The following is a 24,664-nucleotide window of genomic DNA, read 5'->3' as shown; positions in this document are numbered from 1 at the left end:
TATACTTGTATTTAGTCCATATGTATTTACTTGTACATTTATAAATTAGTTTTAATTTCCACATATGGGAGCAAACATATATCCTTTGTCTCTCTGGACCTGACTTAATATAATTTTTTCCAGGTCCATCCACTTCCTTGAAAATGATGTAGTATCATTCTTCCTGGTAAATGGGCAAAATTCAGTGATATGCATGTATGTGTGTGCATATATATATATATATATATATATATATATGTTTCTGTGTATATACACATATATACAAATGGATCATGAAATGTGTGTATACACATATATATGCACATATATATGTATATGCGTATATATATGTGTGTATATACATACACACACACATTTCATGATCCATTTGTCCATTGAGTGGCATCTGGTCTATTTCCATACCTTAGCTATGGAATTGAAATTCACACTTGTCTCACTTTAAAGCCCATACCTTGAACATTGCAGTCATTAACATGGGTGTACCAGTGGCTTTACTACATTCTCATTTGTAATCTTTTGGATAAATGCCTAAGAGTGGTATTGCTGGATCATTGGGGGTACTTCTTTGTTTAGTTTTTTTCTTTTTCTTTATTTTTGTTGAGGAATCTCCAACTTTTGTAGATGAGCTATCTGGAGGTCACATCACAGATTTACATCCTTTGCTCAAGATCACAGAGCTAGAATCAAATCTGTTGAACTCTAAAACGTACTATCTTGTCTTCTGTTTCTCAAATTAATATTAGGTATAAAATGCACAAGAGGTTGAGCCTCACAAGCTGTTGGGCCCTACCCAACTGTGCTCCTTATCTTTGTCACCTTGGACAAATTGGGTAATTTCAGTGAGTCTGTTTCCTCATCCAAAAAATGGCCAGAATAATAGTATCTGTCATTATTATTAGGAATGAAGTAATCCACAAAGTTTGTCTGTGTAAATAATTTATCATGGTAAGCAAGCACTGAATGAATTTTGGTTATTTTTTGTCATACATACTAGTACTATCTCTTGTCCTGATTCTATTTTAAGCATTTTATGTACCTTGCCATGTTAGATCCCCATTTTCACAAGGGAATAGAGGTCTAGAAGGCTTAAAAACCATTTGTGTGTGTTCAGCTAGTATGTTGAAGGCCAGCATTCAAACTCAGATCTGTTGCATTTTAAAGTTCAAATACTCTCCTCCTTCAAAATTACTTTATATTCCTTTCCTGTATTTCATATGGTGATATGGTGATGAAGTAGATGTCAATGATGGGTCAATGAAGCTGTTGGTGTTGTCCTGGATTCATTCCAAGGCTGTCTGACTGCAAAGATGAAATCAACCCAATCCAACTTCTATCTTTCATGGCTTAAGTGAAAATAGTAGTTCAGCATTTATAGTTTCTACTTATAGGAACCTTGAAATTGAAAATACTTAGCAGGTTTACCTAGAGTTGTATTTTTATTTTATAATTTTATTTTTAATAGCTTATAGCAGTCTTACAGTCTTCTTAACTTTTATCTGCAAGACATTCATGACTAAATTGGAATTCATTTAAGTTGGTCAGTTTTAACAGAACACCTGGGGCATAGAATGAATCTCCTCTCTCTGTGTTAATTTGGAAGGTGTGTGTAAAATGAGTAGATTGTTCCAGCTGCATGGAAGTGTTTCATGAATCCATTGCTCCTAGTTGACATGAGCTCATGTGCCAGTCCTTCAGCAGAAAGCTTTGACCAGTGTTTCTTCCTGACAGCCTGAAGAAAGCTTCATTTGATTCTCTTCTAAATGAAATAGGATTGAAATAACCAACAGAGCTGTGAATGATTCCTATTCGCATCAGAATTCCAACTTGAACTTTGGGCCTACAGGCAAACCCCCTGACCTGGCTAGAAAGTGGCCAAGAAAGCAACTTGGCTTGTGTTCAAGTTTCAGAGTTAAATAAACAATAGAACTTTAGAGGATGACTTCCTAGACTCCTTAATGAACATTTGTGTCCTGTTCCCACTTGGTCTAATTTAGAAAGGTGTAATGTCTCTGAAGTCCTAGGTTTTACTTGTGGTCTCACTCTTGCTCACATGTATGGCAGATCAGGAGATCTCATTGCACAACAAATGATCCTATGTTCTTTGCTGAGTTGACCTACAGCTTAGGAATTAGTCACATGAACACTTAGCCTAGTGCTTAACAGGTGCAAACACACATGTAGAGAAGCCACTTTAAAATGTTGATGATAATGGTGCATATTAAGGGTGTCATGTAAAAATGGCTATAGCTCATTATGACTTGGAGGCACAAAGTCAAGGGGGAGAAAGTTTCTTAGAGGTCATAACACTGGAGCTCAACATAGCTTTTCACTTTTCTTTCATTGTAGGAGGTCAGAAAGAGACTAGAGACTATATAGCACTGGGAAACATTATATACTGGTTCCAACTGCTCTTGAAGTTAGATATCATGTTGTTTTTGCTTTAAGTCTCCTCTTCCTAGCCTTCTCCCCAGTCCATCTCAGCTATGTGCAGTGATTCCATATATCTTGTGAATTTCCAGTCCCTAGGAAAGATATGATAATGCTGCCTTCAAACAGCTGTGTTTTAGAGGGAGACTGACTTAACCAGCTGACTGGCATCACTGGAGCCCAGGACCTGCCAACCCAGGGAGAACAGCTGAAATTCTTATAATTCTTATATAGTTGTTTCCTCCGTGTTAGCTTTAGAATTTTGCTTTTAAATGCAGACACAAAGGAGATGATTAGGAGAAAGATTCTCAGGTATGTAGGGTCACCCATACCTGAAGGGAAACGGCCAGCCACCTCTACCCTCTTGTAAGTCGTGATGGGGGAAAGAGAAAATTAAGAAAAATGGTAACTTTACTGAAAAGTGATAACCAAATGCATTGATAAACTTTGATAGCTCAATACAGTCAGAGGGCTGGTTATATAACCATTATGAATCATGTTAGGGATTTTTTTTAACAAATAGAGAATACTGCCGTATAATGGAAGAAGGAATATATAGGATATAAAATTATAAAGCATATAATCTCAGCTATGGAAAGTGTGTTTAGCATTAAATGAGAATTCACACAAAGTACTTAGCCCAGTATGTATCGTAGCAAATACTTAGTAAACCGCAGCTACTGGAATGTAAATTCTCTAACCACAGGAAACACATTTGTATCATTCACTGCTAAACCCAAAGTGCTTAGTATAAAGTAGATGTTCAAAAGAATTTCACTGATTGAATGAATGAGTAGTATTATTGTATGCATTTAAAAAGGAATCTGGGGCTGGTGGGGGGAGGCCTGTTCCCATCTAGAACTATATCTAGAATATTGGTAACTTCACCTTCCTATGCCTCAAGGTTCACATTGACTATCACACAGGGTTCTGAGAACTGTGTGAGGTGCAGATAGGCTGTAGAGTGAGGTGCCTGGCACCTGGGGAGTTCACAGTAAGTGGTGGCTACTATAACCGTGGTAGGCACCATGCAATTGTTAGCTATTATGATTTGTAGATGCTGTCATACTTTTATCTATAGAAAGAAAGGTTAAGAGTTGCTGTTACTTTTGTCTATCGCTTTTTTGTCATATTTTTACCATGGACTTTAATATCTCTCTCACCTTCCCAAAAAAAACAAAACTTATAAAGAAATAAAACCTAAACTCGACATGGTAGCATATGCCTGTAATCTCAGTTACTAGGAAGATCAGAGTCTAAAACTGGTCTGGGCAAAAGCACAAGAACATATTTGGAAAAGAACCTAAAGCATAAAGGACTTGGGGTATGACTCAAGTGATAAAGCACTGCCATTAGTTCTCAGTCCTGAGGGGGGGGGTGGGAAGGATACCCTTAAATGTTAATAGTAATTTTCTCTGAATAATAGAACTGGGAAAGTTACTCTGTTTTCTTAAGACTCTTCTACATTTTTCCAAGTTGTCAAAGATACATATGAGAATATGTAGGTGTAGTGTAGTATAGGTGTAGGTGTAGTGTGTATATCTTTATCTATATACGTATACACACATATATACACACATTTGTACCTTTTATCATGGGTTAAAAATCAACACCTTAGGATACCTTGTACTCATAATAGAAATGTTATATATAAACCTCTTTGTACAATTATTTGAAGATAATTTTAAAAGGAGAAAAAAATCAACCTCTTTGTAACTTTTCAGCCAGAAAAAGGAAGTTCTGCTTCATTCATACTGCAGAGCTGCTGAAATGGGAAGGCTTCTCCCTCTGAGGACAGCTGGTGAGGGGAAAAGCCCTGCTCGGAGTTAGCAGTTTAAGAAAGTTATGGAATAGTTGAGAAGAACTGGGAAGGAAACTAATAAAGAAAAGTAAAGGGATTTCTGATTAATTGGTTCTGGATAAAGACACTCATAAAACTACTGTTACATGCAATACATAGCCTGTGAAATTAAGAAATTGAGGGAAGGGGCTGGGTTAGGAGAGATGGGGAAGAAGGAAAGGGGTGACATTGATCAAGATACATTGTACTTATAAAAATAATGGTATTTCCTTTGCATAACTTTATAATTTAAAATAAAACAAAAAGTAAATACTTTTAATAGACAATGGCTTTGGTTATCTCAATAACTTCCATTTCTCCTGATTCATGGGGATCATGACAGACAGGGTTAGAAATGTAAGTGAGCTGTCACCAAACTCTAGGATCAGTTCCTGAATCTAATGTTCCTAGTCTAATACTACTTCTAGATATATCTATAGTGAAGCCCTGAGCAAATGCCAGAAATGTCTTCTCCAGTCTTTTCTGTGTATGTGTGTGTGTGTGTGTGTGTGTGTGTGTTTTGTTTATTTTATTTGGAAAAGTATTCCAGCAAATGAATGGAATGAGAATGAGCTCTTATGGTGTTTCATCTTTATTACTATTATTATCTTTAAGTAGTGGAGCAAAGGAGTTGCCATTTAACAAGGCAGTTTATGAATACAATGCATCCTAACCAATGTCAACCCTTTCATCATTCTCCAATCTTTTCTCCCACTAATCTTTCCTTACCACTAACCTTTACATTGTACTGATTAAGGCCTGTGCTGTCTTCTTAATTCATAGAAGCAAGTAACCTTTTTGTGAAACTCTATTTGCAGATATTTAACACTGTGCCTGATGTGCCACTCACCAATGCCCAGCTACACCTGTCTCGGAAGAAAAGCAGTGACTCCAAGCCCCCATCCTGCAGTGAGAGGCCACTAACACTCTTCCATGCTGTGCAATCAACAGAGAAACGTGAGTCCCTGTTGCCCAGAGTCAGGGTGGTAGACCTTCCATGTGGCCTCCTCCTGCTCAGGAGGGATACCTCCAGCTGCTCTGTGTTCTGTTGGCTCTATGTGTTCTTGATACTGTGTACCCTTCCAGATACACTGTACCCTTCCAGTTCTATTGCTAAGTAACCCTCCTAGGGTAGGAAATAGAATTGCTGAAAATGAAAGGTATAGGCTATTATTGAGAAGTCTCTTTCTAGATCTGTGGGCAGATACCTGAGCCTGTTTTCTTGAGTTCAGCTCCAGCATCACCTCTGTGGCCCTTTTTTCCTTGGAATAATTTTGCCTTTTTTTTTTTTAACTCAGTTTGTGTTTAAATGCTTAAAGGAAGAAGTCCTATGCCCTACTGAATGTGCCTTTGTGTGTTTTCCCCCATGTCAGACCTGGAGTTGGTACTTTAACATACTTGGAAATAATAAATGAATTAATTAGAAAATCATTCCTCCTAGTTCCAAAGAACAGAGAATTATCACCTCAAATGCAATTTTTTTCATTCCAGAAAATCTGAACCAGTTATTAAGACTTAAAATATATAGTTATGTTTCAGTTTTTATAAGAAGAGTCTGGTGAGGGGTAGGAGATGAGGCCTATGGCTCTTCTGGAAGTCAGTCAGATATTGGTTCCTATGCCAGTATTACCACAAGGCAAGCCTTTTACCCCCTCAATGTCAGTTTGTTCATCTGTAAAAAGGCTTAAGAGTACGCATCTCGTGGCAGTTGTAATATTACGTGTTTTAGCATCTGGCACCAGGCCTAGCAAATGGCAAAGGCCAATATCTGAGAGTTGCGGCTACCATTATTAGGTATTATTTAATCACATGTAGGTATCAAGGCTGGCTCTTACATATAGCTGATGATTATGTTATGCCTTCAAGGGACTGGGTATGAAAAGGCCTTGTCTTTACAGCTCCAAATTGGGATAAAGGGAGTAAACCAGTAGATACATAGTGATGAGTTGGCACAGTAATTTTTCTTATAGAAATCTACCTCCATCAACTGTCTATCCTAACTTGAGTTCCAGGTTTCCTCAGTGGAAATTCTGCCTCTGGGCTTGTCAGCTATGTGTGATATGCAGATCACTTAACATCTCCGGACCTTGGTTTCCTCTTCTTGTTAAATAAGGGTAATAGCTTCCCAGTGATCAGTATGATACTGGACATAAATACACAGTGTCGTTTCAAGTTTTTAATAGGAGACCATATAATACAGGAGTTGTGGCCTTATCCTCTGCTATAAATATCAGCCTGTTGTGAAAATTAAAGCTCTTTATACATGCCAGCTGCAGAGTTATTGCTGAGTAAATACTGCAGTGGCAGTATCATCATCATCATTATCCTTATTGATCTGTACAAGGCTCAGCAAAGGTACTGAAAGGACCTGAATTACTTTGACTTGAAGAGGAGAGATTCCATATATGGGTTTTTTTATGTTTAGGTGAGTTTTTGTTGCTGTTGTTTTGTTTTTTGAGACAGGGTCTCCCTGTGTAGCTCAGGCTGGCCTCAAACTCATACTCCTACTACCTCAGCTCCTGAGTGCTAGGGATTATAGGCAAGTCACCACACACACCCCCATCAGGGCCTCATATTTGGCATGGCATTTTTCTTTCTCTTTGTAACACTTTTCTTTCTCTCATGCCCAGCACAGTTCAAGGCCAGCTCAGATCAAAAGCTTACAAGACTCTATCTCTATCAATGGCTGTGCATGGTAATATACTTGTTATTCCAACTAAAAAAGAAACACAATGCCTGGTCACTGAAGTGGGTACCTGTCACCCCAGCAAAGTAAGAAAGCACAAATAGAAGGATAACAGTCCAGATTGACCTAGGCATAATAAAGCAAGATACTATCTCGAAAAGTAACAAACACACAAAAAAAAGGCTGGTGGCATAGGTTGAGTATCTGCATAGCAAGTATGAGGTCCTCAGATCAAACCCCAGGACTGCCAAAAAAATCAAAATCAGAAACTTAAGTTTTTATATCCCTTGATGGCAAAAGTAATAGCCTTCCTTAATGTAACTCTTGAAACCACTTCTGCCTCCAAGATTCCACTACATTTAAAGATGTCATAACATTATTTAATTTCATTTCCACACCTTGGTATTTAGCACCATTTGGTTTGTTGCAGATACTTTGCATTTATAAGTAAAGCTCTGGTTATTGTCCTTACATCTCCATCATTTCCTTCAGTCCAATTCCTAAAACTCTAGTTCCATGAGTCTATACACTTTTCCATCCTGGCATTGTCCTCCCTTCGAATAGTAGATTTTAGTCTTCTTAAACATTTGGCTGAAGACATTCTCTCCATGATCAGCAGAGGCCCTGGGCTCTGCTGTGTATACCAAGGAACAGTTGGAACAGGACCAACCTCATCCTCATCTGCCAAGTGAATGGGGGCCCAAGCTACGGGGGATGTGCTTCTCGGGTTTCCAGGAAAGCCAGTCAACTGAAGGTTTCTTACTAGGCAATGTACAGTGTGGTTGGGGACAGAATTGGTCAACTCCCCTAGGCTTCAAATACTGCTGGGCTTGTGGTCAGACTGGAGCAATAGCCTTGGAATAGGTCTGGAAGCATACTCTCAAGCACAGAGGGAAAAGAAACAGAAGAAAAATCATTTAGTTTTTTTTTTTGCCCAAGATGAGCTCTATTACACAAAGCAGAGGCTGTAAGTTAAGGATGTGTGAAAGCAAACCTGCCTGAAACTGTAGAATAGGCCACTTTACCTCTGGGTGCAGAAGGGAGACAATGAACCAGCAGAGCTTCTCTCTCAGAGTTAGGGAATGCTCCCTAGAAACAGGACTACAGCTTTCACCTGGTCAGATATTGGGAAGGAAGGATCTAGCTACACTCCTTCCTCATAGTAAAATATTTTTAAGACATCTGTATGTATGTGTGCATATATATGTGTGTAAATACATATGCATTTATGTGTATTTGATTGAAAAGTCTGTATACATACAAAAAGCATGTATGTGTGAGAGTGTGCATGCATGTGTGTGTGTGCTTGTTTCATTGTTTGTTGCTGGGACACTGGGAGAAACTCTGGTAGGAGTAGGAGAGTCACTGCTACAAGGAAGACTGGACCAAGAACTCATGACTCCAGATTTAATGCAGCCTCCCATCACTGTTCAGCAGGTGACAATGTGTTGTAATGTTTTAGTGCAATTCACCTTTGCCTTTGTACAGTCGGTTGACAAGGACAAAATTTTACTTATCAGAGCACTGTTTGGATTTGAAGTACAGGTAAAGATTAGACATATTTAAATATAACCAGGTTCTTCAGTTGAAGGCTTCTTTACCTATCTAACTCAGTACTTCCCAAACTTCAATGATCTCTATTTACTGTTGTGCCACAACCCTGTAATTCATGATATTTTCTGTTTAATGCATTTTAAACTTACCTCAACTGATTTCTTTATATGGCCTCATCATGAATTGTGAAATCTCTAAAATGATGAATTTGAGGTTTTCACTATATTATCTTCTATTATACATTAAAATAAGTAATCATTCATGGAAAAAAACATTCATACTCATTCGCTCTTAGGATTACCTGTATACCACCAGTGGAATGAGTACCACATTCCACACCAGCATCGACACCCCTAGCTCTACATTTTTACTAACTCTAATCTTCTTCTTAAATATACAAATTTAGGGATGAAGGTTGACTTAGTTGGTAGATCATTAGCTCTACAAGTTCTGGACTGCGACCTAAAAAAGAAAGAAAAGAAATACAAAACTCAAGTTTCTTCTGTCCACTTATCTAGAACTGGGTTCAGGTGTCGTCAGTGGCTGTTTATACTGGTCTGCACACTTACTGTTGGTCTGTCTGTATAATGTTTTCTGTGACCCCTGGCAGACTTGATGAGAATTTAAACTTTCTTCAGGTTCTTGTCACAGAGCAAACAACCTTTTTGGAAGGATTATGCTGTGTGTGCATGCATTCACAGACAGGTACATGCACACACCCACATGCCTCTCTCTACCTTTGTGCTTGACATGGCTTATTTTTCAGAAGCTTCTTTCCTCTTATGTCTCTTTGCCTGACCTCTTGTGTCCATTTATTCCTATTTCTCCTTAGTGAAGTGCTCTGCATTCCACCAGTCAAGTCTCCTCTGCAGTCACCAGCTGAGATATTTAATAGGACTGAAGCTTTGAGTTTCCAGTCTCTTACTGTCAGTTGACCTATAGCCCACCTCTCTGCTTTGGTCTTGTTCTGTGTAGAAACTAGAGCTCGTTCCTTTCCTTAGAAGGTGAATCTGGGCCAATGCTATGGAATCAGAAAGTCATTACCTTTCCTCTTCCCAGAGAAGACACTCCTGAGGGTCACTTTGAAAGCTCTTTAAGACTCAGTCTCTACCTTTGCACTTGTATTTGATATTCCTAGAAGTATATGGCATATTAGGTAATATTCACAGATGTGTCTCTCCTCTTCCCAAAGGAGTTTTCTTCAGTGTAGGTGGAATTATAGTATACCAAGTCACAAGCACATGACTTTCTGCTTCTATCTATGGGAATGAGGAGAGTATACAGAAAGGAGCAGGACTAAGTCCTACTTTAAGGAGCACTGGGGAAATTTGTCTCTAGAACTGAGAAGGGGCTATAAAATTAGAATATTCCCAAATTGAACTCTGATGAAATTTTCTCACATAAATATTTTTATCTATGTTTAATATATATGACCAACTTATCAATTAGTTTCTCATGCTGGACATTTATTATTTAAGGGTTATATGACACATGTGATGTCTCTATTTTTCAGCTGGAAGGAAATATTTTTTGTTTATTTTTATAATCTTTAAGTAGTTGTACAAAGGAGTTGCTATTTAATAAAGCAGTTTATGAATACAGTACACCTTGATCATTGTCACCCTTTTCAACATTCTCACCCATACTTCCCAACTCTCCTCTTTATTTCTCCCTAATTATGAAAGATTGAATTGTACATGGAATTTTTTATTGTTGTTGTTGGTCATGGGGTATGAACTCTGGGCCTAGGCACTCTCCCTCAGCTCTTCAGCTCAAGACTAGCGCTCTACCACTTGAGCCACGGTTCCACTTCCAGTTTTCTGGTGGTTAATTGGAGATAAGAGTCTCATGGGGGGCTGGGAAGGTGGCTCAGTGGTAGAGTGCTTGCCTTGCATGCATGAGGCCCTGGGTTCGATTCCTCAGCACCACATAAGCAGGAAAAAAAAGCCAGAAGTGGTGCTGTGTCTCAAGTGGTAGAGTGCTAGCCTTGAACTGAGACCTGAGGGACAGTGCCCAGGCCCAGAGTTCAGGCCCCATGACCGGGCCCCCCCCCCCCAAAAAAAAAGGAGTCTCATGGACTTTCCTGCCTGGACTAGCTTTGAACCAGGATCTTCAGATCTCAGACTCCAGAGTAGCTAGAAGTCAGGTGTGAGCCACCAGTGCCCAGTTTGCATGGAATTCTTAACTGCATTCTTCACCCTTTCTCTTCATTCATCTATCACCCTCCTCTTGACCCTAGAAAAATTGTATTAATAATGTACTAAGTATCACCCAGGAACAAAATTACAGATTTGTAGCAACTTTTCAACTTCAGAAGTTTGCCATTAACCAATTGTCATTCAGTTCCACATCCACTGTAGGATAGATCCAGAGAAGATCAGTATCTTCTGTGAAGGATAGCAGGTGTGACCTCATTTGCATACCCAACCTTATTTTCAAGGGCAAACATTTCCAGTCTCTCTCATATATCTGGAGGTTAAAGTTGTATTAAACTGAGGGCCTGCCTTTTAGGAGCTGAGGAGCTAGTGTGGAAGGACGAGACAATGTATTTGATAACTCTGAGGCCAAATTAGATTTGAGCCTCGATAGCAATGATTAAAATAATTACAGTTCAACTAAATATGTATGTTAGCCTGCTAAACCCATCATGATCTCAACCTCCTTCCCTCAGTTGATAATCCTATGGGACCAGCACTCATCCACATTTTACAGACTATAAGGTCAGAGAAGGTAAACAACTAGCAGATGGCAGAAGGGGAATTTGTTAAGTCTCCCATTCCTCCGCCATGTTATCTCCACAAGGATATTTTTATCAGCTCTAGATCATAGAAGTAAAAACCTCGCTAGGCTGAATTTCAGAAGCAATAAAATCCATCTGTCCTAGCCTCCAAGGCTACCATGGGGGCAGCTAGCCATATTGAATGGGTTCTTTAATATGCAAACTGGTAGGATGTGGCCACATGGCAGCCTCCCTTGTAAATCTAGCACTGGCTTTGTAAAGAGCAGTGTGTATTCAGTGGTGGATTTGACACACTGGGCCAAGGCACTTACTCTCATTTGCAATCACCTCCAAACAGATGGAATGAGGTTTTTTTAACTGTGCTGCCAGACGGATGGTAGCAAAGGAGATTACTATTTAATCTCTAAGTTTCCACACAGATTCATCATCTAGCAGAAAAGAGACTGCTCTATCTAGGTGAAAGGTTCTGACATTCAAGCTGTATTTTTTCAGAACATTGGAGAAAGTAGAGCCAAAGGGTTGGAGGGAACATGGACAAGGTTTTGTACCTTTTAGATTTCTTGCAAGATATGACATAGTAACATTAAGAGTGATATGGTCCATGTTGACCCATTGTAACAATGAGATATACAAGACACTGTGTTGAAAAGCAAACTTTACAATTTAGGTGGTGGGTTAGTTGTGGAGGTGGGAGGGAAGGAATGGTAGGGGGAAAACAAAGGAGGAGGCAACAATGCTTGATAAGAAATGTATTCACTAGCTGGGTGCCTGCCCATGGCTCTTGCCTGTAATCCTAGCTACTCAAGAGGCTGAGATCTGAGGATCGCGGTTCAAAGCTAGCCCAGGCAGGAAAGTCTGTGAGACTCTTATCTCCAATAAACCACTAGAAAATGGGAAGTGGTGCTGTGACTCAAGCGGTAGAGAGCTCGCCTTGAGTGAAAGCGCAAGGAAAGTGCCTAAGCCCAGAGTTCAACCCCCACAACTGACAAAAAAAAAAAAAGAAAGAAATGTACTCATTGCCTTGCTCATTTAACTGTAACCCTCTGTGTAGTATTTTCACAATAAAAAAACTTACTTTAAAAAAAAAGAGTGATATTGTCCCAGATTTTGAGTACTTATAGCAAGATATTGAAATGAGATTCTTGGAACCATGATTCTTAGACTCGAATATGCCCTAGACTATAGAGAATTTATTAAAAATATAGATGCCTCATCTCATCCCCAGGCTTTTGAGGTAGGAGATCTTGGCTGGAGCTCAGGCATTCATATTTTACTGGAACCCTGGTGATGCTGCCTCTCACTCAAGTTACAAAAGCACTGTCAAGGTTCGGAATGGACTGGTATACTGCGTCAAAGCAGAGGCTCTGAATTCAGACCAAGTCATTTCATTGTTTTCTCTTCCAGCTACCAGCTCTGAGAGCTGGAGGATATTTCTTTCCTGAGCCTCTTGTTTTTTCATTGGTAAAATTGGTCACTAATGGTAGCTTCCCTGGAGGGTAATTACCATGATAAAGTAAGCCAATGTATATAAAGTACTTGACATTAGGCCTAAACCTAGTAAGCACTTAATAACTGTTAGTTGTGATTATAATGATTATTATCAGGCTATGGTTTTACCTCACAGTTGATTAAGGAAATAGTCCCCCCTATGGAGCCTTCAGATTCTAAAGGAGAGGGCTGTAGTGAGGAAAGTGCCACTGTGCTGGTTCCAGAGAGAGAACTCCTTTGATGCTTGAGTGCAAATGCACCAGAAACTTGGGAAACATTGTGCAGTGTTGGTAGGGGTGGGGCAGGGATAGGAATGGATTCTTGGGCCTTGTTTCACATGGATCATGTTAACTAGCTGCTAGGATTATGGCTCTGATTAATTCTTTTAGTTCAGCTAATGCATCCTGGACTCTCTCCCAGACAGGCCCAGTGAGAGCTTGAGAATTTAGCTTATGTACTTCTCATATGTGTCTTGCTTGTTGAAAAATGGCTGGAAATGCAAACAATTCAACAACTTTCTTAATGTCTTTTTCTGAACAATCAGAGCCTTAGCATGTACCATATCTCAGGTTGGTTCTGGAGATTCTGTGAGCTCTGGACACACCTGTTTGCTTTGGCAGATGGCATGTTTAGCCACATGCATTCATTCCTGTTGTCATTCAGGCTACAGAAGGTGTACTGTGGCTCTGGATTTAACTGTGTGTGGTTACTGTGTGTGCCTAAAAGCCACATAGATGATGTAGTTATTTAAAAATGGTGTGTATGGCCAGGCACTGTTGCTCACACCTGTAACTAGCTACTCCACTCAGCAGGCTGAGATCTGAGAATCGTAGTTCAAAGCCAGCCTGGGCAGGAAAGTCTGTGAGACTCTTATCTCCAATAAATTACTCAAAAAAGCCATAAGTGGCCTGTGGCTCAAGTGGTAAAGCACTAGCTTTGAGCAGAAGAAGCTCAGGGACAGAATCCAAGCCAGAAAGCTCCAGGACCAGCAAAAAAAAAGTGGGGGTGTAAAAAGGAAAATGTGTATTTGTGTATCAGAACAAGTGGACATTCATATGTCCAAACAAATTCAGCTGCCCTGTGCAGGTGCCATTCACCTACTATAATCTTAGCAGCTCAAGAGACTGAGATCTATGGAATATGGTTTGAAGCCAGCCTAGCAAGAAGTCCATGAGAGTTTTTTGTTTGTTTGTTTTTTGTTAGTTGTGGGGCTTGAACTCTGGGCCTGGGCACTATCCTTCAGCTCTTCAGCTCAAGGTGAACACTCTACCACTTGAGCCACAGCGCCACTTCCAGTTTTCTGATGGTTTATTGGAGATCAGAGTCTCATGGACTTTCCTGCCCAGGCTGGCTTTGAATTGTGATCCTAAGATCTCAACCTCCATAGTAGCTAGGATTACAGGTGTGAGCCACCAATACCCAGCTGAGGCTCTCATCTCCAATTTACCACCAGAAAAGCCAGAAGTGAGGCTGGAATGGATGCTTACCATTGAAATAGGGCAACTGGGTCTGTCCAGTGCCATCTTGGCTGGTAGGGTCCCCCTCCCCCCCATGCCTCCCAGGTGATGGGCGTGCCTGAATCTCTGGAGGCAGGGGCGGGCATTTGGCTATAAGTTACTAAACCTGTCAGTCCAGTGCCTGGGATTGGGAGTTTTTTGTGACTTTGCCCCTGACCTGATGCTATTTAGGCCCAGAGCAGCTCAGGTCCATCACACCATGCCATTTGTCTCTGTGTTCCTGTTCTGTCTCCTGTCTCTTCTCTAGTCACCATGGCATCCCTATTCAGCTTTCCATTGGTGCTAAATTGGTTCATTGGTATTGTTGGTATTGTTTTTGTTCTTTCTTTCCTCTCTGGCCTTGATAGCTCAGTTTCCTAACAGTGTTAAGTGTATTTGCTGACTGCTGATGCTTGAGATCATGCAGTTGCCGGCCTTTTAATAAAGACTCCAAGATTCAATCCTTTCAAAGTGTGGCTTCTCCATTTTCTCACCTTACAACACCATATATTGATTTATTTTTAAGTTATTAAAACAAACTCCCTAATTGTACCTTCCATTTACTCTCTCAAGTTCTTTTTAAATGAGTCATGGTATAAAAATAAGTAAATACATAGTTTCTTCTTTCCAGTGTAGCAGTAGAGTAAGTAGTATGCTGTGAACTCCCTCAGATACCAGGCAATCATAGGTTGAAGGGCAGCAGTCCTACTCAAAAAGTCCCTGCTCTGGTAGGAAAGGGGCCTAAATTGGGAGCAGTGTCCATTTGGCTTTGATCTTTCAATCCCTTTTTAACCATTAATTAGGGGCTTGGTGAGGTTTTTTTGTTTTGTTGTGACTCAATTTGAAATAGTGGAAGTGTAGGGCAGACTCCCCATTGTGCCTCTTGCATACCACCTCCTTGAATCAGTTCACCCCTAGACCATCTACATGCCTTCACCATTCCACTGTAAGATTCAGTTGTATTCACATTGTTTCCGTTCGCAAAAGAGAAAGGCACATGAGGAAGAGTTCATATTCCTCAGTCCACACAGGATCCAAAACAGAGTATATTTGAGGTATTTGATGAAGATAATATGCCAAAAGTTGCTACTATGTATTTGATCAATAAAAGACCAGCCATATCTCTTATGCATCAATCATTGTTTAGTACATCATGGTCCTAGTTGCTGCTTTTTGAGAAAATATTACCCAAATTCTTTTTATATGCTCAAAGATATCACCCAGACTGCTTTTTAAAGATTATTTTTATCTTAGCACCCGAGAACTGAGTCAGCATGAAATTAGACCTCTTCTGATTTTACTGTGGCGCGGTATGTCACTATTGTCAGAAGCAAAAACTATAGGAGAGAGAAAAATATGCTGCAGAAAATCTAATTCCAAGTTTCTTGTGTACTTGGGTGTTTCCCAGAGATGGTAAGCTCAGAAACTGCTGTGCACTCATCATTTTTATTGCAACACTCATTAAGCTGCCATGCTATTATCATCCTATCTTGTCAAGATGATGCATTACAGACTTATTGCAAAACTTTAACAAGCAGGAGAAGGTACACCTCTCTCCCAACCATAGCACTAGAAAGCTTCTAGGTAGTTACTTGTGATATATATACCCATGTCCCTGTAAAACTTCCATATCTCTGGTAACTCCTTTTCTTCTTGTTTGTTGTGTGCGCTCCCTCCTGTCGTTTGGACTCTGGGAGAAGTCAAGAACAGTTCGAGTTCCCTTTTTTTTTTGACTTCTAGTCATAGGTATCATGGAATGATGACATACTAGCCTGAATCCTAACAAGATTTCCACACAGTGCAAACTCTTCTAAAGTGATTTTGAGGGCCTGAATTTTGTGTTTTTCCACTACTTCTTTGTATTCAATGAGCTAGACATGTTCAGGCCTGCCAAGAAGTGTGAATTCGGTTTGGCTCTGTGTGTGCTTTCCTGCCCCTGCCTGCAGGTTCTGTGATAAACAGTGATCCTGCCTTCCTTATATGAGGGGTTGCCATTAGAGTGAGTTGCAGTCACTTAGTAAATGTGGAAATTGAAATAGCTGAGCTCCCAGATTTCCATGGCAACCCCCAGAATAAGTACAATATTACCAAAATTATTCTGTGGCCTTCCTTTTTTAGTTGTAGTGATTTGGTTGGAAATTTACCTTTTTCCATTCCTGATTTAAACAAAAGAATTTTTTAACCCACAAAAAAAAATGCTTCCTATCATCATTACTTTGGTGTCAAAGGCATTAATGGTCCTTCTGAAACACCTGCAAAATTCAGACTAGCCCTTTCTTTTCCAACAGAATAACTTTTTAAAAAAAAGTATTTTCTCCCATCTGTCCCAACCAAACCTGTCCCTTCAATATTCTTAGTTTCATAGGATATTCATTGACTATTCTGACTGCATTCTCTTCCCTTCCTTTCTTCACTCATCTATCCCAAGAATAACGTTTGATTATATATTGTTTTCATATATTTATTATTTATTATAACTTGTAGCATACATGACCACAACTAGATACCAGGAAAGTGTGACAAATGCTGGTCTCACAGGTTCCTTCAATTGATGCTGTATGGCCAGACAACATGGGCCTGCTCTTTCAGTTTGTATCCTTAAGGATCAAGCCTACATCAGGTTTTCCAGTCCTTAAGATGTATGTGTATGGAAGCACCCAGCACATTAATTACTGATCATGTTTATGATGGTGGGATTTGTTCTTGTTTTCTGGGACTAATACAAAGAGTTATTTTTGCTGACAAACATGTTCAGAGAAGGCAAATATTCTGACTCTAACAGGTGTAAACATGCAATTCTGAGTTTAGATGTTCTTCCTCTTTTTTTGTCATTTATCATCTTTTTTTTATCTGATTCCTAATTGGTGGTTGTTTTTCTTTTAAAGTCCACTAGCCCATAATCTTTTTCCACCAGCAATGGAATTGCCATCAGTCCCTGTGTACCTTCTGATGAGGATGGCAGAGCTGACCTGAATCATCAGTGACTTAAGTAATCCTGGCTACTCAGGAGGCTGAAATCTGAGAATCACGGTTCAAAGTCAGCCCGGGCAGGAAAGTCCATGAGACCCTTATCTCTAATAAACCACTAGAAGACTGGAAGTGGTGCTGTGGCTCAAGCTGTAGAGCGCTCGCCTTGAGCTGAAGAGTGCAAGCACAGCACCCAAGCCCAGAGTTCAAGCCCTACGACCCACAGGAAAAAAAAAAAAGTGTAGCTTCTCTGATGTGAAGAATTTGGTTCATTTTCAGTTAAAAGTACTCTAGACTGCCTATTCTCATGTTTTTCTCCCAAGAGCAAGTACTCATTTGCTCATAGGACAAAAAAATATCCTCCTTTTTTGAATGGCATTATTGAATTATTTTCTGTTTATTTCTTAATTTGTTCAAATGCTTTACAAATTGTCTTGGTATACTTTGCCATAACTGTTGAAACATTTGATTTGCTTTTGGCTTTACTCTCCACTCCTTCTCAGGAATGTCCTTTACCTTCCTGCTCATCCTCTAGGAAAACTGTAGGCATTTCAGCTTCCATCTTCCACCTAGACGGTTTCAAGTTTCATTTTCTATGATTTCAGATAATGACAAAATAAGGTCGTCTTGAGGTAAAGATCTGGATTTCTTTATCATGTGTCATCCCATCAAGAGATACTGGTTAGGAAGCTAGGATGCACATTTGGCAATCCTTTTCTGTAAACCTTCAAATCTTATGATACTTTTTTGTGTTTATAACTAGTTGATTTCCTTGATCTTTTGCTTTTTATTGTTGTGATGTTACAGGTCATGCATCAGTGAAAAGTCTTAAATATCTATACACATACATGTATTGAACTGAAAGAACTTATTTAAAAAGATTTCTAATATCCTCCAGGAAATGAAATATTTGAAATGTTCAAAGTTAGTTTGGATGTAGCCATCTGTTGGATTTTGTTGACTTTTTCCTCTTTCCCTAGTATTTCCCCCCCAAAAAAAAATCTCCCTGCCATTTGCTCCAGATTTTCCTTGTTAACTCATGAAATCACCTAATCTGTAATATTGTAGAGTTAACCTTTTCTTTTGATCTAGCTTTTAGCATCATATGTGATGAAAATCAGGATATAGTATAAAGCAAAACATCTTTTTTTTTTTATGTTCAATGTTGGTTCCAAAGTTTTATTTTAAACTATTCAAACTCCAGTGAAGAATCTGACATATAGGTAAATAAACATGGGCAAGCTGATAACTGTTTTATATCTTAAATACCAAGATATTAGTGTCAGAATCTGCTGTCTGGCAATCATGTTTGGTACTCAGTAGGTTCTCAATAAACATATACTGCATAAATAGAATTAAGGAGATTTCATTTAAGATATTCCTTTTATTCTAACAGTAAATAGAAAAGAGAAAGTGTCCTGGTCACATTTTAGAAAAACAATATACTTTGTAGCCGTTTTTTTTTTTTTTTTGGTTGGTAGGATCATAGTTCTCTCTTGTAAAAGTATTATAATCATAGGAGGTATATGATTTTATAGTATTCTCATGTTTCCTACAAATTTGGACATCTGTGACATGCATAGATAGCCTCAATCTTTTGAAATTAAAAATTAGTAAAACCATTCATCTCATCTCCCATACAAGGTAGGCAATGTCCCCAGTTGAAGGTCAAATAAATGTGGTCTTGACTACCATTCTTTCTGTGCTGATTTTTGGCTTTTCAGTTTCTTTAGGAATCTTGACATGAGTATTTTGTGCAAAGGAAAATGTTACTCATATTAATGTACTAATGAGTAGCATATGCATTCTCTTAGTGGCTCCTAATTGTATGAGAGTTTTTTCTCTAGTGACAACTTCTGTTAGTACTTCTCTCAGTATAACTCTTAAGTTTTCTCTGTTTGTTTCTACTTGAAACTTAAGCTCTTATACATAATTCTAAATTTCAGTAATCATTTTAATAATCTATTTTCATCCCTAAATTAATCACCTACTTTCTCTACTTAGAGTTCAGGAATCTCGCAATAACCTTATGGGTTTTTATAATCACTTCCTTGGGGCTTTCGGCAGGACTGTTTTTACCTAACTGCAGATGGTGGCAGATGCCTGTAATCCTAACATTTGAGAGCTGAGGCAGAAGTATCACAACTTTTAAAGTTGGCCTAGGTTACATAGCAAGACCTTGTCTCAGAAAGCAAACAATTTTTTGTTGTTGCTGTTGGTTGTGGAGCTTGAACTCTGGGCTCTTCAGCTCAAGGCTAGCACTCTACCACTTGAGCCACAGTACCATTTCCGGCTTTTTCTGTTTATATGAGGCTGAGGAATGGAACGCAGGGCCTCATGCTTGGGAGGCAAGCACTTTACCCCTGAGCCACTTTCCCAGCCTGCAAACAAACTTTTAAAAAGAAGAAAAAAATAATTTGCCAAGATTTTAGTGGGGTAGGAAATGTGTGTGTGTGTAATATGAATAGTAATAGTTTCATAAGCATAACTTGTTTTTACAGATATGACTAGTGGAAAGAAAAAAATACTTTCATGATAATATCTCTTTTATTACCTAAAGAGACACAAGTTGAGATGTTGTCTAAAAACTAATATGTAAATAATTCTAGCCTGCCTCTTAGGACTATTGTATAACCTCTGACTCACATAAAAAATTTCTTACAATTCACCCAAATTATTTCCTGACAAGTGAAACAATTGCCAGAAACATCAACTGACTTCAGTAACTTTTATCTGTACTGAATGTGGTGAGGGAGAGACTGACATTGTCTGTATTATTATACAACAGCAGTGGTACCTATGTCATTTAGCTACATAATCCACAAAATGTTCTCTTAAAACATGGTTCCAAGTCTTTTTAAGATGAGAAGAAGCAGAACATTCATTTCTTTGAGCACTATTCCAAAGTTTACAAAACACATTCCTGAATATGATCCCACTTGATCCTTATGACAGCTCTGTGAACTGTGCAAGGAAGTTCTTGCTCTCCCCATTTTAGAGATTTGTTAACCAAAAATCTTAGAACTAGTACAAATTATTTAGTCCACAAAGCTGAGCAGAGATGAATCATTGAAAGGAATTCAAGTTTTTCTCTTTCCTAGCTTGGTAATATTTTCTAGATATAAATGAATGTGACTACACGGACTCATTTTTTGCTTTTATATACAGACTACTGTGCAGTTTCTACAGCTCTGTTTATGAAAGAATTAACTTTGAAGTTATCTATCAAATATATAGATCTAGTAAAACACCAAAGTCTGAGGGGTCAAGAATTTAGACTGGTTGAGTAATAAAGAAATTATCACCTGTTTCCTTTTTATCCTTCTCTACTCTTCATTCTGATCCTTTCTTGTGTCCTTTTTTTGCTAGAAGCTTTAGAAATCTCAATTTAGTTTCATTTATAATTCTTGTATGAGTAGGAATAGGTTATATTTATGTAATCTTAATATAAGACTGTGCCATATTTTTTTCTAGAAGAACAAAGGAACAGTATCATCAACTCCAGTTTGGAATCTGTCTCATCGAATGCAAACAGCACCCTTAATTCCAGTAGCAGCTTACAACCCAACATGAATTCCAGTGACCCCGACCTGGATGTGGTTAAGCCCACCCGACCCAACTCACTGTAAGTATGACATCTACTTCCCTGCTACACAAGGGCCTCCATGGGCAATTCTGCTAGAATTTACTCTCTATCTCTGCTTGACTTTGGGCCGTTGTCCCATAAACATGATTTAAACCTCCCTAAACTTAGAGCTTGGCTGTTTTGTTGTGGACATTTTTTTAAGCATCATCATCTTAAATGGGAGTCATTATGCTAAACATACTGTTTCTTGGCTTGGGTAATCTTTGATTTACTGTGCTGTAAAAGATGGCTTTGGTGATGGCTATTGCCTGTGCTGGCTGATGGGCATGAAAAGCAATTTCGTTTAGTTTTACCAACATGTAAGGACTGCAGAAAGTCAGTAAATTATTAGCCAAGTCTGTTTTGATTCAATCATATTGTCTCAGTTTCTCTCTCTATACTGAGAATATTCAATACAAATTCTACTTTACTTCCATAAAGAAAAGCTTCCGGTAAACCTCCATGTTTTCCATTCTCAACCCTTAGCATGACTATAATTGCTCACCAAATATTATAAAAGAGAAAAGCCCATTTTGCTTTATTTTAGGCCTTAAATATCCATAGCCAAAACAGGCAGTTTGGGGACTAATTGTTCAATCCCCCACAGACACTATTCAGCTATGGCCAAAAAGTTCTCCCTTGTGGCTTAATCCTACATAGTTTAGCATGCTTCTTTAGACCACTCCATAAATCTTGTCAGCTAGAGCCTGTGCAGAAGGAATGTGAGGCTATGACCAGAGCAGCTGGACTCTCATCTGTAAAAGAGTCAGGAAAAAAACAGTTGATTCTGCCTTCCTCTAGTGAAACTAGCTGAGGCTCCTCCACACACCATCTGCAGGCAGTTGTTCACTTGGTGAGACCAGCATGAAGTTGAGATACAAAGAAGTCAGCAACATCCTGACCCTTTGCATGCCATGACTGCCATGGTTTCTTCTCTTCCAGATATTTACAGATCCACAGTGGGCCTAATAATTTTTGTTTTATGAGTAACTAAGGTATATTAGATGATGTGAAGAGGAAAAATGACTTCAAATTGGACTTCCAATACAAGTGTATGATGAAATCCTAAATTGAGCATACCAAAGAGGCCCAATTAAAATCGTGCTAAACATTTCTAGCTTATTATTTAATAGATAGTTTTTGTTTGACACCAGAGTGGACCAGTTTAGAAGAGTTGATTTGTCATGCTTATGAGCATCGAGAATATTCATTTTCTGTGACTGAACTTGTTAGTAGAGGCCTCCTGGCCTTACTGGATGCTCTTTGGCTGCCTGTACATGCTTTCCTTGAGTTTAAAGAGAGTTGATTTTCTTCTTCCATTTTTCCTATCTCTCTTCAGTTTGGTTTGAATCTCTATATGTAGCAGTTAGAGTTATTTGTTGCTCAGCATGGGCAAAGTTGAACTCCTAGCCCAGGTTGCTTAATACCCCCTGATTTTAGCCAACCAATCCAACTAGTGGTCTTTAATATTTGTTTTCAGTGGCTGGTACCTTGAAACCCTGAGTCACCACTGAGTACAGAGTGTACCAAGAGGTTGTTTAGGCAGCTAAGTAAAAGGAAGAGATGTCTTTTAAACAGGTCCTAGAAGAGGATCTTGAGATTCTTTAAGTTACCATATCTTATATGATTTATGTTCCTAACATACGAGGGATTACACGCAAAGATTATCCTACATGGTACAGATATATTTTTGGGGGGGAAAGGGTGGGGGAAGGAATTCCCCAGGGATGAGAAGATGATACAGGAATTATTCTACTTTTTTTTCTTTGGAGGATAATTAGGGGTAGCCAAGAGTGTAGGTGTGTTTTCCAACAAGATCACTGCCCAAAGCTGAGCAAGTCTCTGTCAAGTAAATGTGAGTCTTGAGTTTAGGGAAAGCTGAGTTTAGTAAAAGCAATGCCATGGACAGCACCCTACCAGATTTTTCCCTCATTACTGAATAAGGACCATGCCAGTGCCCCTAGTCCTGCAGACAAGTTCACCAGCCATTTTGAAGTTGAAGGTCTGTTTCTGGGTGCATGTGCTCTGGCTTTTCCTACCTATGATTTGTCTAGATATACCATGAATTAGACAATCCTGCTAGAGTAATTTCTCTAAGTAAATTAATCCTGAGAGGTTGGCCATCATACTTTGCTGTGGTAATTTCGATTCATCACAACCAAACTCAGTCATTCTCTCCATCTTTGTTCAGTTTGAAGGTACAGAAGTCCTTGGATGGAAACAGTTGATGTAGAAGGAAACCAAATGCAAAGGCCAGGGATGGCAGTTTCCATTAGCTTGACTATGTATTAGGCATAAGATAGTTAACCAGGCAAGCTACTCTTTTTATTCCACTCATTCTTTTTTACTGTTTTCCAAAGTAGATTATTACCATATTTCAGTGGTTAATCTCCCCTATTCCCCAAGGAAATCAGTGTCCTCTGGTTGACATGAGCATAAAGCTACATGAGGCATTAAAATTAGAGTTTCTGGCATTCTGCTTTTACCAAGGCAAGACTGCTGTGTTTAACTTTTTGGAGGTCCTTGATTGTTCATCTGGAGTAGCCACTTCTGAAGATAAAGTCCAGCTAGTCTGAAATTATGTAATTTTACCTATGATAAATCAGACAAAGAGAATTCTTGTCTTCTTTGAGTTTACAGTCTGGCTAAGGAGGAGAGGCAGTATTAAATGGAGCTTCCAGATTATAAGTGTCTTCAGAATTTGATGAAACTGAATATCAATTAGTACCTGAACCAGATCAGAGCAATGGGAAAGGTAAGGTAGCTGAAATGTAAGGTAGGCATTAGATAAGATGCACATGCATTCCAAGTAAGGACAAAGGAGTAGATGGTCCGAATATAGCTTATGGACATAAGTGTTAGAAGAGGAGACTTGGAAGTTGTCTCCTACTATTAACAATGTGGGGAGAGAATGAAAAATGAAAGAAGGAAGGAAGAGAAAGAGGGAATGAAAGAAGGAGAGAGGAAGGAAGGAAACTTAAATGTTGGTTCACATTTCAAATCAACACTTCATATAAAAATCAAGATTTTATTGTTGAATATTCACATGTAAAAAGTGCATATACATGGATCCCAAGTCTAAATGTAAAATGAAAAACTATAAAACTTCTAAAATATAACAAAGGACAGAACCTAGATAGTTTGGTTGTGATGTTTTTAAACATAAAGCCAAAAGCATGATATGTGGGAAAAAATGTTGAAGAAAATTGAATATTTACTTTTGTCAACTTGATTAAACTGAAAAGCACCTACAAGATTAGGAAAGTACAGATCGAGGGATGTATATGAGAGTGTTTTCAGAAAGGGCTTACTAAGGGGAAATTCATAACCTAAATATGGATGGAAGCATCCTACTGGTTGGAGATTTTAATGGAATAAACAGGGGAAGAGGAGAGGGCCACTAGCACATATAACATCTCTGCTTCTTGGCTCCCATGAGGCTAGAAGACTCCTTCTCCACAAGATTACATTGCCATGATATTCACCTCAACTCTGACACAAGTAATGGAACTAGCCCACAATGAACTTAATCCTCGGAAACATTCAGGCAAAATAAGTTCTTTCCCCTGCTAAATTTATTCTGTCAAGTATTTTTTCACAATGATAAACTCTGACTAACACAAAGATTTCATTTAAACTAAAAATGTCTATCCTATAATAGACACTGTTAAGATAAAAAGATGAAGCACAGACTAGGAACAATATTTGCAAAACATACGAAGGATCAATATTTTAGATGTACCAAAGACCTTTGTTAAGACTCAACAATACATAAAACAATTGGAAGAAAGACAGCCTCTTCAGCAAATGGTGCTGGCAAAATTGGTTAAACACGTGTAGA

The 24,664-nt window shown here is 38.8% G+C and overlaps 1 protein-coding gene across 4 annotated transcripts in view; it reads left to right on the top strand.

The window, feature by feature from the left end:
• Positions 1–24,664, top strand: part of Arhgap26 (Rho GTPase activating protein 26) — a 462,007-nt gene that overhangs the window by 361,039 nt on the left and 76,304 nt on the right. For all 4 annotated transcript variants that reach the window (XM_013020413.1, XM_013020415.1, XM_013020414.1 and 1 more), the window contains 2 exons: positions 5,086–5,224; positions 20,673–20,823. In XM_013020413.1, coding sequence (XP_012875867.1) covers positions 5,086–5,224; positions 20,673–20,823 — 290 coding nt within the window. The remainder of the gene's footprint in view (positions 1–5,085; positions 5,225–20,672; positions 20,824–24,664) is intronic.

The sequence above is a fragment of the Dipodomys ordii genome, unplaced genomic scaffold, assembly GCF_000151885.1.
Source record: "Dipodomys ordii isolate 6190 unplaced genomic scaffold, Dord_2.0 Scaffold50, whole genome shotgun sequence".
In the NCBI taxonomy this organism is placed as follows: domain Eukaryota; kingdom Metazoa; phylum Chordata; class Mammalia; order Rodentia; family Heteromyidae; genus Dipodomys; species Dipodomys ordii.
The sequence above is the reverse complement of the archived record's forward strand: the minus strand, read 5'-3'. Positions and strand labels throughout refer to the sequence as shown.